Source organism: Myzus persicae, unplaced genomic scaffold (genome assembly GCF_001856785.1).
Source record: "Myzus persicae strain clone G006 unplaced genomic scaffold, MPER_G0061.0, whole genome shotgun sequence".
In the NCBI taxonomy this organism is placed as follows: domain Eukaryota; kingdom Metazoa; phylum Arthropoda; class Insecta; order Hemiptera; family Aphididae; genus Myzus; species Myzus persicae.
The window spans coordinates 87,951-106,457 of NW_019104231.1; the positions used below are offsets into that span (position 1 = coordinate 87,951).

General features: G+C 30.9%; 2 protein-coding genes across 2 annotated transcripts; both read right to left on the minus strand.

The window, feature by feature from the left end:
• Positions 1 to 1,493: 1,493 nt before the first annotated feature.
• Positions 1,494 to 7,557, minus strand: LOC111040258. The gene is made up of 5 exons (XM_022324091.1): positions 5,968 to 7,557; positions 5,309 to 5,595; positions 5,144 to 5,212; positions 3,625 to 3,714; positions 1,494 to 1,727 (listed from the first exon to the last, which is right to left on the minus strand). Exons 1-5 carry the CDS (start codon positions 6,656 to 6,658, stop codon positions 1,668 to 1,670), a joined length of 1,197 nt encoding a protein of 398 aa, XP_022179783.1. The 5' UTR covers positions 6,659 to 7,557; the 3' UTR covers positions 1,494 to 1,667.
• Positions 7,523 to 15,720, minus strand: LOC111040259 (gustatory receptor for sugar taste 43a-like). The gene is made up of 5 exons (XM_022324092.1): positions 14,900 to 15,720; positions 9,545 to 9,828; positions 9,417 to 9,485; positions 8,284 to 8,373; positions 7,523 to 7,633 (listed from the first exon to the last, which is right to left on the minus strand). The coding sequence occupies exons 1-5, from the start codon at positions 15,660 to 15,662 to the stop codon at positions 7,574 to 7,576; spliced, it is 1,266 nt and encodes a 421-aa protein (XP_022179784.1). The 5' UTR covers positions 15,663 to 15,720; the 3' UTR covers positions 7,523 to 7,573.
• Between the last annotated feature and the right edge of the window lie 2,787 nt (positions 15,721 to 18,507).

Sequence of the window (18,507 nt, forward strand, 5' to 3'; positions counted from 1 at the left end):
TCGTGAATACAGAGTACAGGCATTAAATATATTTAGAAAAACATCATTGTAAAATCAATGCACAAGGCACAACCAATACATTCATTACATTATACTAATAAGGTATATTTATATCAATCAGTGATGACTATATCTTGACAATAATAGATATTACTTTGTTGGGTTCCTTTATTTATTAATTACTTTTTGTATTGTCATGAAAAATCTAAATTACATGTGGTCAATATTGCTCAGTACGACAGTATACATATTACATATATTTTAATGATAAAACAAGAGAAGTATCTATCAGTTTTGTGAATTTTTATTTTTCACAAATTAAGACCCTAATGGCTAAAGACGTTAAGGAGTAATAAGGACGGAAGTTACCCGTTTCCGCCAAAAGTGTACCTTTCCGTTTTCACACCAAATGTGTGGCCATGCCCGCTTACATCATAATATATACTGATATTAGTACTTACATTTAAAAACTAAATATTTATTAGATTTATCGGCTTTGGCAGATTTGAGTCACTCTGTATAATGCATTATGTGATTCAGTACACATTTATGACACTAGCATCGTATCAATTACACTTACCAAACGCCAAATCATAACGCTATCATTGATTCATATATCAGTTTATTATAATAAGTAATAACTAATAAGCAAATTTTATAAAACTTTACTTCAAGTTAATTTTATTTTACCTTGCACAATATTATCTACGTAAATAAATCACTTTCTATACAATTATAGGGCAAACTGTGTAGAGCCAATTTTACCTATATTTTAATCGTAAAACGTCCACATACTACATACTGCAGCTGCCAATAATGGCTATCCATAAACCGCTTGGGTAAAATGTGACCATCCATCAAACTGAAAATGATAAAGATCTTTCAAATTTCAAATCGCTGCTAAAAAAGGGTTTTTAAGTTCAAAAATCCTCGGTAGAGTCTGTTTAATGCCTGCTACACAACTAAAAATTCCACTAAAAATACCCTAACAACTCTCATGTTTCTGTCATTTATATACCTAATTTATAATATGCTACCTACACCACACAGCTAGTTTTTTATTCAACCACAATGACTAATTAGTAATTAATATGTTTCTTTCAACTTATATAATAGCACCAATATCTTATATATTTTTCTTATTTTCTAACAAGTATACCTACCTAACATAATGGTTCTAAGTTCTAACAATATTTAAGTCTTAGAAACTGTATTATGACTACCTGGTGTTTGACAATATATATATTCGGGAAAGCCATAAGACAATAAAATATAGAGATGACTATACAGTATACATACGGTTGTAGTTGTAAAAATTATTTTTATTATTTAACACTTATTTGGAAAATATACAATCTATAAGGTTAGTTTACAATAGGCATATATGCGGTGTTTATGTGTTTTTACGTGAGTTTACATGAGTTTAAGGAACTACCCAACAGTAGTACTTATGGCGTGAGGGATATCAATAATTAATAAATAATAAGCATATATATCACATAAAGAGGTAGGTAAGTACTTTATTAAGATAACTAATTTTTTAATTTAATAATAATAAAATGAGTGTTCACAATAATACAATATGCAGAATAGGTATACATGGTAGCTGGTACGTCATAAATACAAAAATAGGTAGGTATATGTGTTAATTTAAATTCTAAAGATCCCTATGATTGACCTTGTAGTTGTAGAATTATCACCAAGTATGTTGTAACTGCTCCTGTTAACTATAACAATAAATATACAAAAGTAACTATTATAGTTATGAAGCGAGCAGGGCCATACACATGGGGATGGATAAGTGTATTTGTATTATATCCCCTCGCAAGCTTTTTTTTTAAATGTATTTTTATATGCTAGTATACTGTATAGCTGTTCATTTAAAGCTGTTTTAAGAGTCTCACCTATACATGTATTTTCTCCGTCTTAACATTTACAACATTATAATATTATCAAAGTTATGTTCAGAAGATCCAATGTTGGGTTGTTAGCTTTAATACAATTATTCAAGTGGATTGAAGTATTATTAAACTGAGCATGAATATTATCTATATTTGTACGTTGGTTGTTCATGATATTTCAATTTTTAAGAAATTTATGAATATGTAAAAAATTACAAAGTAAAAATGCTTATAAATTGCTTAAAAATTAAAATACCGTATAATGTAAAAGTACAAACACAGATAATTTAATACTAAGTCAATTCACAGTAAAGATTAAAACCAACAAATCAAAATGAATTTTAAAAAACTCAAATTTGCTATATGTTATACTATACGGCTGAGACAACAAACACTGGCGCATATTGATTCCGCGGATTTAGTATTAACTCCACCGGGCACCAACTGCTATTTATCATCATTCATGATAAAAAAAATCACCCTGCTGTATATTAATATCCAAGTAAAAATAATGCTTTCCAAAAAAAAAAGTTTTCAAATAAATACATGAATCAAAATAAGGACATACAAATAGTAGCCCAAAAACAAAAAATAAGCTGAAATAGAACATTTTATAAATGACAAAATGTTCGATTATACCTATAATAAACAAAATTAAACTATACAATTACATTAAATATTTTGGTTTCAAAAAATCCATAAAAATCTAAAATACTTTTTTTAATACATTAAATCATTAAACTGATGTTTGATTAGTTTGACTAAATTTTAACATATTATAAAAGTAAAGCTTTGACGCCTGTAGGAACTTAAAGTCACCTTCATGACTAGTATTCGGTGAATTAAATTTTCTAAAAAAAAATTAATATTTTATCATCTACTAAAAATGTTTTATCATTATCATTTTAAAAGTTTTTTGTTATATTTCAAAAAATGTAAGACTGTGGAATCAATAAGAACTAAAAATATTAGCAGTATCCGGTGGAATCAATAACCGACGTAATCAATACAAACCTTTTTCCAAAGCAAATAGTTTCGCCCGAGTTTCGACAGAATCAATAAATCCAACCTGAATTGATAAATTGTGTCCCCGAAAATGTTCAGTGTACAGTAATCATACAGAAATATAAACCCATCAAAGCCCTTTTAATTGCGATACAAATAAAAATAAAAAAACTCAGTTGGTAGTTGTAGATAACAATGAATTTTATTAGTCCACGATTGTAATCTACATTCCTTTATCTTGTGACTTGTTTGATCATCACGAACGAACGCAACCACATTGACTATTTAGAGTTTTGAAATTTTAAAAACTAAAGTGACTAATATTATTGACATTATTAACTGTTTTCGTTTACTAAATTTAAATGTTTAAAATGTTTAAATAGATGTACATAATTTTGTGATGATAAAAAATTAGATGGCTATGAAGGATTCATTTTTATTACATATCTAAAAGATATACCTATTATACATTATATTCAGACATATTTAGTATGGATCCAAGGGATCCTATAAGACCTGGGATCCCATAATTTAGAGATTTTTTGCGGCTTCTTATGAATTGTGAAATGCTGAGATGCGTGTCGGCGTAGATTACCTATACGAGTATGAACTCCGTTAAATACATAATACATTTTGGTTCTATGGAAGTAAATTAACGTATGTACATTTGATGTTTAAGTAATAACTTATAAATATATAATATTACATAGATACTCACTGTAATAACTAATTGTTTATCTATAATAAACATACTGTAAATACTAAATTCTGGTGTGTTGGCGGCTAACTGTTGTGCATAAGTTTCTATCTACAAAAAAGTATATTAATATTTGTACAAATGTGTAACATAGTAATAATGAAAAACGTATAATTACATATTAAAATATAATTATTTGAATAAAATATTTGTACCCAAAGAATTTTCGTATTAATATGATAGTTATTTTGTTTAAGGTATAAATATACAGAATTCCACATATTATACATGTATATATCTAAAAAAATCGTTTACTTTATAGCCTATAGGTACTTAACTACATAAGCTACTTACATAGTACCTATAAGTATATATTTTATTAAATACGTCGTTAAAAATTATATTAATTATTAAGTACATTTCTACTCAACAATGCACGACAATTTATAATAAAAAAATTATAACACAGATACACCCATTGCACATACCCTAAATATATGTATATTGTTTACTACATAATATTAACCTTTTAAATACCACATAGTACATACTCAATGTACTAATATATGTCCGTAGTCTAAAGTTAATTTGTACGTTGTTTAGACACTAAACAATGTACAAATTAACAAAAAATGACAATGATATAATCGCTCACCAGGTCAAAGACCAAACTTCTAAATATATAATTATCTAACCTTAATCTATATTATACAAATCAACCAGCATGCCTAATTTTTAATATATCTTTTTGCCTTACAGCATTCATAATATCTAGTTTATCCGTTAAATATTTTACTAATAAGATTATTGTCAATCATTTAAAAACAAATTGTTAATCCTTAAAATGTCTAGATAATTATAAAATTAATTGAAATTTAAAAAAACATCATTTTTATAGATTTATATTATTATGGAAGTAATTAGGAGTACCTACCTAGTAAGTTTATACTTACAGACAATAAGATATTATAGGTACATTATACACGTGCAATAACTATTTACTAAGAACAAATATAACTTTAAAGTGGATTTATAAAAATATCTTTCTACCCCGGAATAGTATTCATGAGTGGTGAGGGTGACACCCAAAACTGAAAGAGTTCTCATCGGAAAGAGATTACTTTATTATAATAAAATTTAAATAATAGCTGGTCGACAAAAGAAAGTTATTTATTAGTTACCCTCTTGGGTATGGCCTGATAATATCATACCGTAATTTTTCGTTTATTTTAACATTAATTAATAAAATTAATTTTTTTGTAATACATAAAATAACTATTTTAAAGGTTTTAATATTTTAATATTTATATACATTATTTTTATGTATTACATGTTAGATTTTGTAATAAAACTTTATTTCATAATAATTTTTATATATTAAATAATATTTGTATTTTATTGCTATATTATGCATATTATAAAAATGATTATTTTCAATAAGGTTTATATAATTTCCATCAATCTTCTTAAATATTGTTAAGCTAGGTAATATAAAATAATATAATAATTTAAATAAACACTGTTTTCACATAATTCTTACCCTTTTTATATCAAATAAATCGATTTTAGTATTGAGATAGCTTCCAAGCAATATTTGTGTTTTAGCAGCCTTCATATAAAAAAAAAATAATTGCATACTATTGGCTCTTGTCAGAAATAATTGTTAACATTAAAATGAGTGATATTTTAATATTAATGTATTTACCTCTTCTCCTAGTAGAGCACATGGATAGATCATCAAAACCACTCGAAGAATATGAATAATGAACCATAAAGTGCATTCTAATATGTAACTCAATATATCAATATCCTCGTTGAGTATAGTCAACGACAACATATATGGTGTTAACATCAAATGTAGTAATCCACAAACGAAGAACACAAATAATCGAAATTTAAATAAGTTGTTGACCCTGGATACAATTTGTGTGATTGACCAATGCACATCTGACCAATATTTCAGCATTGCAAGCATGTTTACTTTTTCCAATACTGAATAATGTACATCCAATAAAAACAAATAAAACAATTTTGTAAATTTTGCGTTGGTTAATATTTACAGCAGTGATTTCTATGAACATTTATTTATTTATCATAATATTATAGACTTGACAACATGTCAGCATATAAGAATTTGTTTTCAAATTTAGTACCATCATGTAAGATGTGTTGTGGTTATTAATCTTTACAAGATAATAAACACATTTCGGGTGAAGCGATTAAACTTTGTTTTTATACTTTATTTAATGTTTAGGTCTTTAGGTATATACTATTGTCACCCATAGCGAAAAAGGCATATACCCAAGATGTTTTTTAGCAATACATCACTGATCATATTTTGATGTAATGCTGCCCGATTCTCACCGCTGATGAACATCATGTTCTGTGGCTGGACGTCCGAAGACGGCATTTTGGTGGTGTCGGCGTCGGAAGTTCCATACTCGTACAAGCCGAAATCATGCCGGCGGCCAGCGCTTCCGGCCCGCATCCGACAATTGAGCTCGCGGTAACACTGCCGCAGCCCGAAAACGGTGATGGCGAACTGCATGTTCCCGGTGAGCAGCGCGTAATGGCCCCAAAAGTAGACGGCCCCGAACGTCCAGGGCCTGGGGCCCGAGTACCGGCGCACGTCCAGCGACAGGGCGGTGGCCAGCAACGCGTACAGCACCCAACAGTACGCGTCCATTGCGCGGCCGGCCGGAGCCGTTGAGCCGAACAGCTGTTGCACCACGGCCGCGTGTTCGGCGTACACGCGGACGTGTTGCCGGCGGTACGCGGCCGCGCACCAGTAAACCGCCGTGGACGCGACAAACAGCAGAGCCATGTTTGTGTCCCGGATCACATGGATCTGAAACGTGCCGCTCTCGTGCCGCCTGTACGCGCTCAGCCGTTCGGACGTGAGTACCGAACAGAGGTACGCGTAAGCCGAATAAACGGTCACTGCGTATATGACCGACAGACGGGACGACGGTGGCGGCGGACAGCCGGTCAACGAGAACGTCCCCAACCCGGTCAACCGCCACAGGGCGGTTAGCGCTTTGGATGAGTGAAACATCTAACGTTTTATGGAACTGAAGTAAATACTTTAACAATACGTAGGCATATAGGCAGTATAGGTAGGAACTTTATGGAAGTCTTATACGAAATGGTGCTAACCAGCAACTCAACAAAAAAAGCGATCAACGGCCTCGCGTCTACCCTGCCTGCAGCTGTAGTTTGATAGGGTGAGAAAGATGTCTCAGAAAATATATCAACGAGTCGATGGATACGGATAATGTAATAGACCGAAATAGAAGGAACTTGGGAACTTGGGAAACGTGCGAAAAACCTCATTTATCTCTGTATAGTACGAAGAAAAAAATGGCGACATGATGTATTTTACTTGACTGATACGAAAGTCACGCATTGATATTTTATTGGTTAATAATTACAGAGTTAGTTATTATATATTTATATATATTTCGGCATCGTTATTATTTTTGTTTCTATAAAAAAAAAAGTGATATTAGGTATATACGATTCATATATAAGCTATAATGTATGCTGTCAGACATATTACTGACTCGTATATTACGGTGATTTATTTTATTGTCAACCGACTACAATAAAATATGCGTGAAACATAAACAGGAAACATAACAATTTATTATAAGTATACAAGTGACACGATAATAGTGCAACATTACTACCTATATACTAGTAGGTACATTAGTATGAATTGTTTTTATAGATATATGTAATGTATAGTGTATGAACTCGACACTATGTAATCTCTAAGGCAAACACAATTTAATGCCTACGCTGTTTTATATTACACTTATACAGTTATATAGATACCTGTATGGGCATATGGCTGTGTATATATATATAGGTACTATCATTGTTATAATAAGTTTGTCTATATGATTAAATCCGATCATGGTGAATTGACATCGTAAAATGTATTACCTATGTATTGCTATTGATTTTTCTAGTCGGAGTTTTGGAATTGAATTAAGATCACCAAGTACGTAAGCGCGGTTCCGATAATCTGAAATTCATATCATTATATATATTTTAAATTTAGTCTTAGTCAGTGACGTACACAGACAATTTCAACATTCAATGTGAGGGGTTACATTATCTCTGCATGTAGTAAAAAATAATAATACTGGGTGGGATTTGATTAGACGGCCAAACCCTCCTCTCACATCGTGTACTCCGCTAATCTTAGTAATAATACATAAGGTACGGTTCAGGTGGAAATGTGGAATAAAGTGTTTTTAAAGAGAACATATGTTTACATTTACATACACATACTAATAAGTAATAACTATTCAAATAATATGAGAAAAATCAAAAAGATATTTAACAATATATCCTTTAAGAGTTAATTTATTTGAATTAAGAAAATTGAATATAATCCAAATAATTTAGTTAAAAGTAAGATTATATAACCTAAATAAAATTATTTGGTTTATGATGAAAAAAAATATCTCACTGTACACAATCAGTTTAGTTTTCGACCTGAATATTTTTGGGGCCGGAGGAGATCAAAATCTAAAAATTAGGTAAATAATTCGCAGTATATGAAAATGTATGAAATTCATTTCAGAAAAAAAAGCCGTTTCTTGGGAACTCTACTTTGAACAATTTTCATTGTATAACCTTATAAACTAAATATTATATGTATGATTTTACCGTTGTAATGGTGGATCGATGTAAATTTACAATTCCACAAGCTGAAAAATCGATTGCATACTTTTGCAATTGAAGAACGAATATCTCCAACTGAAAAATAAAAAATAAGTCAATATATAATAAATTATACCTACCTACACCTAATAGCTAATAGGTAATAATTTCACTGTTGTTACCTAACTGGTAATATTTATATTTTATTTTTAAAAATTATTGTTGCGCATGGATTTACAATTTTGTTAATTTACCGTATTATTTAAAACAAATTACATTAAAATTATCTTTAACATTTGTATGAGGTACTATCAGGCCTGGATTAAGGTTTGGCGGGGGGGGAGGGTACCCACCGGCCACCACGGATATCAAACAATAGTGGGACCTATATACTGTTTCATATAATAATATTATAATAGCATAAAACACGTTAGGAAAAATCACTCTGTGAACGTGCTTAATTCCCGATTTCCAAACGTATTTTAATACAATACAATCAACGGAACCAACGGGGATATAAGGAGTAGAGTATTCTAAACATATATTAGAAACCTAAAACAAGTAAAGAACAATCAATTTACAGGAAAATTGAACTAATTTATGATTTTAATTCTTTTTTTTTTTAATCGATAACCAGGGAGGGAAGAACCAAGATCTGGGGGCGGAATGGTTTTGAGTTCTGAAGGGGATATTTTGGATATAATAAATACCAATGGAATAATTGCAGATTAATTCCAACAAATCAAAAATCAAAAATACTTGTATATTGTAAAAAGAAATTCTTTTTTGTTTATTTATATTATAATTTTTTTTGTCTCTTAAATATATTTGTTTGCGAGTTTAAGTTAAGTACTAATTATGTTTATGGGCCACTAAAATTCTTTGGCCCCAAGCCCAAAGTTATCTCAATCCCGGCTTAGACTACCGAAATTATTGATTGCATGCTAGATTTTATAGGAATAAATAAATTTCATTATACCTATACCAATCATTCTAACAGAAGACCTTTATACAAGTTATTATAATTTAAAACTCGTACTTCAGTTTTCAACACAGAATATCATTAATAATTTTTACAACTATAATATTAGAATAATTAATTATAATTTGTAATATTAATATTTTTTTTTAATAAATACCTGTTTCATATCACCTGGTTCTATATCAATAGTCAGATATTTACATATGATCACAGCAGTTTTTTCACCCTGTGCAATATACAAAACGTTTTAAATTACCATCAATTTAGTAGATATTTCTTATTAACTTTTTTAGTAGCGTACGACGTGGGTAATACGATTAATAATAAATGACCCAAGTGGGTCAGCACCCAGACAACTTGGATCAAAATGAATTTAATATCTGTAGAACCATAAATCACCGGGTAAAATAAATTTATGATCATAAAATATGGGGTCACAATAAGTTGCACACAATTGCAGAACAGCTGCAGAAATAACTGCCAGCCAAACTCATCATTGACTATTTTGATACTATTACAAAGACTCCAGTGAAGATCTTGTAATTTGGCAATTGAAATATTTTTAGTATCTATAAATAACAAAAAATAAAATATTTCTATATATTAGGGTAATGTTTACTCATCTAATCTAGCTAAAATACTTAAAATATAGCAATTTCTTGTTGAATATTATAAAATATTTATTTAAAGCCACTTAGTAGTTATAACTGCTAATACGTACTTAGTTTTTCGCACCTATTTAATTCTTATTTATACCTCAACCTGCAGTACCAACATAATAATAGGTAGGTATAATAGATAGATATTCAATTATCATCACACTAATAATACAATGTCCGCGGAGCATCAGACAAATAAAACTATTTTTAAATTGGTTAAGTAATTATAGTATTATTATTATTATTATTATTATTATTATTATTATTATTTTACCAAATATAAGTATTTGAGTATTTCATTTTTATTTAAAATTCGAAATTAGCATTTAAATGCAATTGTATGTATTATTATCAATATCCATAATCTATGTACTGTGAATATTTTTAACCACGGTTTTTTGTCCATTATTTTATGAAATTTATATCTAATAAGTAATAAGTAACAACAAATAAGTAATAATAATACTATATTTTTTTTTTATGACATCAACTGTATGTATATTACCCAGTTTTTACTGTGGGGGAAGGTACGGTTGGTTTGGACCACGTTTATGAATATTATTATAATACAGTATACATATTATATACTCTAGAGATCACTTAACTGATCACTAACGTCGACGATGCATCACACATCACACTATATAGCATGAATAATATATTTTATTTTAGTGAGGAACACATTTTTTTGATTTTTTCATATACTTCGTACAATCCTACCACCCAATCTCGTTATAGTTTGTCCTTAGTTTTTGTTTTTATACTTCCTATCGTCCAATCAATTTGTCTTTACTACTCATCACTCATCAGTTTCGATGCCTAAATGTGTTGAATATTCAATATACACTATTCATCACGAAAAATGTATGTAGATGTTATCTAAACGTAGTTTTTCTCAAATACAAACCAGCTTTCAATTTGCTATTACTATTATAGTTCCGCATTTCTAGAAACTGCAATTTATTTTGAAATTCCAGCCACGGAGATAACTGATAGGTATAGGAAACCTAACCCACGAATGGGTGTCACCGGGTTCCACCAAAAATGACCTTTCCATTTTCTGCCAATACCTTTTTCCACCAAATTAAAAAAACGTCATTCCTTTTTCCGTCAATGATAAATTATAGAATTTTAAATTTTGGGAACCCTTATGTAACTATTCAATAATTTTTCAATTTTTTTGAAGTAACTTTAATATACACATTATAGAGACAAATAATATTATTTTCCAGTTATTACTTAGTCTAAATGTTATGATAAAATTTACTAATTTTGACTGTACACTAATATCATTACTTATATAATAAGTAATAACTGGAAAATAATATTATTTGACTCTATAATGTGTATATTAAAGTTAATTAAAAAAAATTGAAAAATTATTGAATATTTAAGTAAGGGTTCCCAAAATTTAAAATTCTATAATTTATCATTGGCGGAAAACGAAAGGTCATTTTTGACGGAAACCGGTGACACCCATACAAATATACGATACACCTATTCGTACTGTTACATCCACCAGACTTTACCTATACATTAAACTCTATATTTTCAACATGAATTAATTGTGTGAAACACTAAAACCTATCAGTTAAATTAAAAACGTCACCCACGTGTCATGCACAAAGGTTGATAACCTATATGAAAATATTAAAATAAACTTTCACGCTTTATATATAACCTGCAGCAGTATATAATCCGTCGATAAAAATAAAGGAAGCCATAAATGATATGTACGAGTATATTATTATCATTGAGTATAAATATACTTGTGTATATATACTCTATACTGTATAAATTGGCTTATATAATGTACAAATATTACATAAATTATAAATTTATAAGTATAATAATATTATTATAAATATTCTAATGGTTATCTTTTACAATAAAAATAGATAATAAAAAGTTATAACTATATTTAAAATGTAATCGTATCTGGGTAAAAGACATTTTGGAAACCTAACCGAGTCGATTTCAGCACTCTAACCAGCCCATACCTATCCATATAAATATATTATTATTTTACAGTCCGAACCGGCGAACGCCTGCAGTATGGCTGTATGGCCGTATGATTTCAGTACACTTGGTATATTTTATTGATTGTGCTTGATGACTGATGAGTACCGGAATAATAATCTTAGTGCTATCACTGCTATCTAATTTCTGTAATATTAGAACATATAAGGCCATGGCAACTGAGTAAATAGGTAGAAATAAAACATTAAGTAGGTAGATATATCTAACGGGTTACTCTATCGATTTGTTTTATCATAGAACGTCTGAAATACTTATATACACGAATATGTGGTACATATGTATTGTTATGTCCTATGTACCAGGGACTAAAATTGTGTGAGTTCGAAATTCTAAGTGTGTGTAATGTAATACGAAATTAAAAAATGTCTAATACCTGTATAGCAACTGTTTCTTTACAGTTTTTTTCCTTGTTTCATTTTTGATTGATGGGTTCATATATTTATATATTAGGTATACCTAGTTCATTTTGACATTTTGTACAAGTATAAAATACATTCTTATCATAATGTTACCATAATTTGTATACATAGGTATATAGATTAATTACCAACCTACTATATTATTCATTGTTTGTAAACTAAACATTATCCATATAACTTATGAGTTATGGATAATGAATGAACCGTAAGCAATGTTTCAAGATCGATACTATTTATTGTGATGTAGTTTGTACTCCATAGATAAAGAAAAATATAAATTGACTACTTTATGTGTATGGATTAAATACACTTTAGGGGTATGGGGGAAAAGCTCTTAGTTTAATATGAAGTACGATAGAACGAATAAATTTATATTTTAGCCTCTGCTATTTCTACAGCTGTAGGTATAAAAATGAATACCTGAGTAGCTAAATACTTTTAAAATATGTTTCTATGGAAGAGAAACAGATATTTTCTTATAATATTTTTGGCCAAAACAGATTGTATCTGTTTAATGCCACAATCAAAAAAATGTCGACACCAAAAAATAAAAGTTCTTACTTGGGTATCTGCGTGACTGTGCCGGGCGTTGTCGTGTTGACAACACATAAGAGGGTGGGTTCAGAAACTATACTCTGTCTCAAAGTATAAAACACGGGTTTTGAGCACTTTTTGTCCTCTTCCTCCGGTACCTACCCATATGCCATGTGGGAAATGTGAGCCGCAGGATGGAAACAGGTCGTCGCCCAGTGTATTCTACTTTGAGACATAATATAGCCAAGTGTTTAGCAATAAAAATAAAAGAACATTTTTGCTCATTATTATTATTTATTAGTCATTACTCATTACTGCATTAAAATTTAAAATAGGAGTGAAGGCTTTTTTTGACTAAAAAAAAGAGTAGATTTGGATAAAATATATTCTACTAAAATGTAGGTGCGAATAGAGAGAGGCGTTTTAGGGTCTAAGTCCACCCCAAAAAAAAAATTTAATAGACACCTTCCCCCCCATAAAAAACATTTCATAATTTTTTTAGCTTATTCAGTATATGTATAGTAAGCCAGTAAGACACTAGAACTTCCACCCCCTCCTCCCAAATCGCAAATGCTATTTCCAGCTATGATCACTATGTACTTTGATAGGCTAACTTTGCAGGATTTTAGTCACTTTACTTGACCTTTTTTGTTTGTAATAGGATCGATCTTACTATACCAGGAAAATATTTAAATACAGAAATGTCATTCATAACGAATCCCGGAAAAAAAACCAAGGAAAAAAAACCACGGAAAAAAAACCAAAATAAAAAAACCAAAGGAAAAAAACCAAAATGATAATAATATAATCAGAGAATTAGTATAATCACAAAATATAATAATATACAATCTATTGCTTTGTTATCAATATTATAACGAATAAAATTTATATATAAATTAATTATACATTCAAATATTATATAATTAATTATATTATATTTATTTTATCCAATTTTCAAAGCTGAGCAAGTTAGTCACTTTTTGGTGTTACACTTACCCAACTTTACAAGTATCAATTTTATGAGTGATATATCGACTGTTATATAATAATAGAGATAATAATAATACAAAACACTATGTATGCTATTACATACATTTTAGTTTGAGAAATTCCCTGTAGATCATAGACCTATTACTCTATGATGTAGATAAACTATTGGTTTCGAAAATTAAAAATAACTCAACAATATAATCAGACAAGTCTGACAAGTGACAAGTTAATCTGTCAAGATTTATATTTGAAATTGGGGGAATATGAAGATCATATAAAAATATACTATTGATCATTGTGCTGACTGTGACTTAACTGTATTGTGTTATTGTGTCTTGTGTCTTGCAAATTGTTTTTTTTTAAGTTCAGGATTTAATATTTTAAAATATGGAAATTATTAAATCAAATAAGGGTGCAGATAAGCTTTGTCACAAAGGTTATATGTATAGGTACCTTAAAATATGCCGGAAAACAATATTATACATGGAGATGTACAAATTGATGTACAATATCGATTATATTGTCATTTTGATTTTTTTTTCCTTGGTTTTTTTTCCGTATACCTCATTAACACTAAAAAGACTTAAATTACATACCTGCCTATATGATGCCTATATCCATGTATACGTTTGCATTTGGGATATAGCTCCACTAGCAAGTTTTTTGGTAGAATGTAAATACCAGGAGGAAGTTGTTTAAATGTTTAGATTTCATTATGTACCGACTACCAAGTTAAACATCATAAAATAAGTTAACAATTCTTAAAAAACTTGAAAATCATTTAGAAAATTAAGACACGGACATCTACTACAAGTATACTTCTATCTATATTCTATAATTTATGTTAAAATATTATTAAATCGTGTAATTACACACTCTAGGCACAGGACACTGCAATAGACACCTACACCTATACCTACTTACCTTCTACCAAGCACCTAATTACTTATCATAAATACTATATTATTATTATTATTGTTATTACATTATACTTGTACCATATTGATGGTCTGTTATGACCACGGAATTAGCACTCGTTACGACTGCAGTGTGGCCGGCGAACGTCCACACCCTTTGCGGGGGTCGGCAGCCACGACCACAGCGTCTGTGGTCAAACGTCGCCGCCGCGTTCGTCTGGAAACCCGCGAGCTTGCACTCGATTGCCGCGTTGATGTCCTCGAACCGGCACCCGATGTTCCAAGCGATCTGCGCGTACATGAGCATGGTGGCCAGGTCGATGAACATGTACACGAAGCACACGTTGTACATCCAGGTGGCCGGGCTGAGCGCGTACCACAAATAACCGTCGGTGGCGAACAGAGCCGCGTGGAACGTGACCAGTGCCAGAGTGTATCTCGCCACTGGCTGGCATGTGGACACCCGGAGCACAGCGTCCGAGTGGTTCAGGTGTCGCTCGATGTCCTGGAGCATAGTGTGCCGGCCTGCGGAACACGTGACCGCCAGCGCGCACACCAAGCACTGAAGCGTCACCTGGAGCGCGGTGACGATGGCCGAGGACGTGTTCTGTATGCGCAACGACCGGCCCGCCAAGGACGCTCGCGTGTCCTCCACTACGGCCCACAACCCGACGGTCACGCACGCGACCAACACGGCTAAGTTGAAGGCGTACCACCAGACGCTGAAGGTGTAGTACGGCTGAGACGGTAAGCTGCCGCCGTCGGCTGGTTTCCGCCGCAGTGTCACCGGTGCAATGAACATGCATTGCCACACTCTCAGCAGGACCTTTGAACAAGCGTACATGACGCCGTTCGTCCGTCGGTATTTATACACTCGCGATAATATGTACCCACCTACTGTCGTTACTCGTTACTGTAAATAAAATGAATTCCTACTTGAATTTACTCGCTGTGAGACGCTGCTAACGACTACAGACCACGATTATAAGTACCTGGATCGTAAGTTGGTACAACAATATTAGCAGTGGTGGTTTTTTAAAGGTTTTTTTCTGGTAGTTCTACGATATTATTATATCGTATGCAATAAAAATATATTTTATTAAATTCATTTTAGATAATGTACTAACTCTCACGAAAAATATATATGTTCATCATTTATGTTTATTAATATACGTGTGTAAATCACCTGGAATAGTGGAGTAGGTAGTTAACTGCAATGGTTTAACACTGCCTCCCTTCGTCGGTACCTATTCAAAACGAAAAATATAGATTTGATATGATATACGATATACTTACCCTAAGTTTAATATATTTTATAGGTAGATTATACCTACAGAGCACACGCGTTTTGTGAGACCGTCGCTTTTATAAGGACTGACGGGTTTTGAATAACCCATATATATATATATATATTACATTTATAATATTGTATAATTTATAATAAATGTATTTTAAACCTGTTGACTTTTAAACAATATAACAGTCATCGCGGCGACATTGTATTGTATACCAGCTATTTTAAGTATTGTACTGTACTATATGATATGAATTAAAAATGTTTTATGGGTGTACCTTTATAATTTTGTATAGATAGGTAGGTAGGTATTTGTTGTTTTTAATTTGTTGTAGTCCGTCGTTACCAAAACAATACTTAGGTATTTTTTTAAGTCGGACAGGTAGGTTATATGACATAACTACAAAATGTCATAAAAAAAACCAAAAAATCAGACTTTGAGCTATTCTATTGTACCCATACTTCACCATCATACATTATTGACGTATTTTCATCATACATAAACCTTGTATCTAACTATATAAAATGCCCTACATTCTATAGTCCATACCAGGGGTCACCAACTAATTTTTATGGAGGTCTGTTTTGAAACTTATCAAATTTTCTGCTGTCCCAAACAGTCTTAAAGATTTTTACATGTGTTATATTTATAATTTTAATTTGTATTTGTATTAATTGTATCAATCACTTAAATAATTGTTTTGTCGTAATATTTTATGTGACACACTTATAGTTTTTATATTTATATTAAAAAAATTTTAAAACTACTCCAGATAATGATCCTTAAAAATAGTGTTCTCGGTCCGTCTCCGGGGAAGTTAGTTGGTGACTCCTGGTCCTGGTTTATAACTTTATTATAAAGTGCTTGATTTGGAGGCGCGGGGGGACGGAGTCTCCCTTCTTTTTAAATTTTTTTAGCGTACCCCCTCTATTTATTTGAAACGGAACGCTGCGAATAACGCAACTTTTACTATACCTAATGAATATGTAAATAATAATAATATTTAAAGAGTTTAGCTAATAATTTGCGTACTAGACTATTTACTACTCAAGCAACTCATGTGTCTAAAAATAAAAATGACTTTAAAAGTAAATTTGATGAACTTATAAAAGATTTGGATGTGTTAAATTCTAATAACTGGCCTGATAATGTCGATATTCTGTATGGAGATGACTGTGTTAGAAGATTTGTTACAAGGTTGAAGGTTTCATTTAGATGAAAAAACTACGATCCGAGGATTCCGTGAGTTTAAAGATACAAAATATTCCTCACAAATAAACTATCGACATCCTCTTTTGACTGCAGTCAGAACAATTGCAATTTCTTCCTCTGAATGTGAGAGATCATTCAGTGCAATGAACAATATAATTGCACCAAAAAGAAATGCTGTGACTACAGAGCATATATCTTCATTAGTTTTCATTAACTTTATCGGACCTCCCATTCAACTGTTCAAACCAGATCATTACGTCGAAAGCTGGATAAAAAGTGGAATAAGAAATTTGGATGAAGTAAACTGTCCTGAAAGAACTTCTAAAAATGAAGATAGTTCATATGTAAACTTGTGGACCTTATTTAATAATTAATACGTAGTTTGTTTGTTTTTTTTCTTTTTTTTTTTTTGTAGAATATTTAATTCAAATAATGTTAAAAAAAAATAAGGAATTAACAAGTGTTTTTTTTCTATTAAAATATTTTTGTACAGTACCTACATTTAATGATTTTTTGGGACTTTGGGTGGCTGAAGGGAGGTGTGGAGCCGTAGAGGGCTTTGTCCCCCAAGACAATGTGATATTTAATTTTGTGTGGAACGCTCATTCATCAAACATCCTCTGAATCCCTCTTCTGGTTTTTTTCCGGGAGATCGTATTTTGCGCCAATTTTATTACCTATAATTTGCGCCATCAAAAGGTACATTTAAGGACGTATGTAATTTGCGCCAAAATATAAAAATATAATATGTATTTTGCGACACATATACAAATTAATTTTGGTAATTTGCGCCACGACAGAAAACGAAATGGAATATGTAATTTGCGCCACACATTCAACTTCAATATTGTTGTCACTAGATCTCACTAGTCACTACTAATGCTTGCGAATCATATCATTCACGTTTCAATTCCGAGTTCTATCACCCACATCCTACTATTTACCACTTTTTGGACGTACAGAAAGGATTTCAAACCAATACTTTGATTACAATTAAAAGTATACATCTTAAAAAACGAAATTCTACTAAAAATAAAATTCGTTTGGAAACTTTTCAACAAATATATGAAGACATAAGACAAAATAAAATTGACAGAAAATGCTTAGTTTCTTCATTAAGCTATAAATATAAAAAAAAACGTGAGTAAGCTAGGTATTATAAGTAACTAGGTATTTTAATTC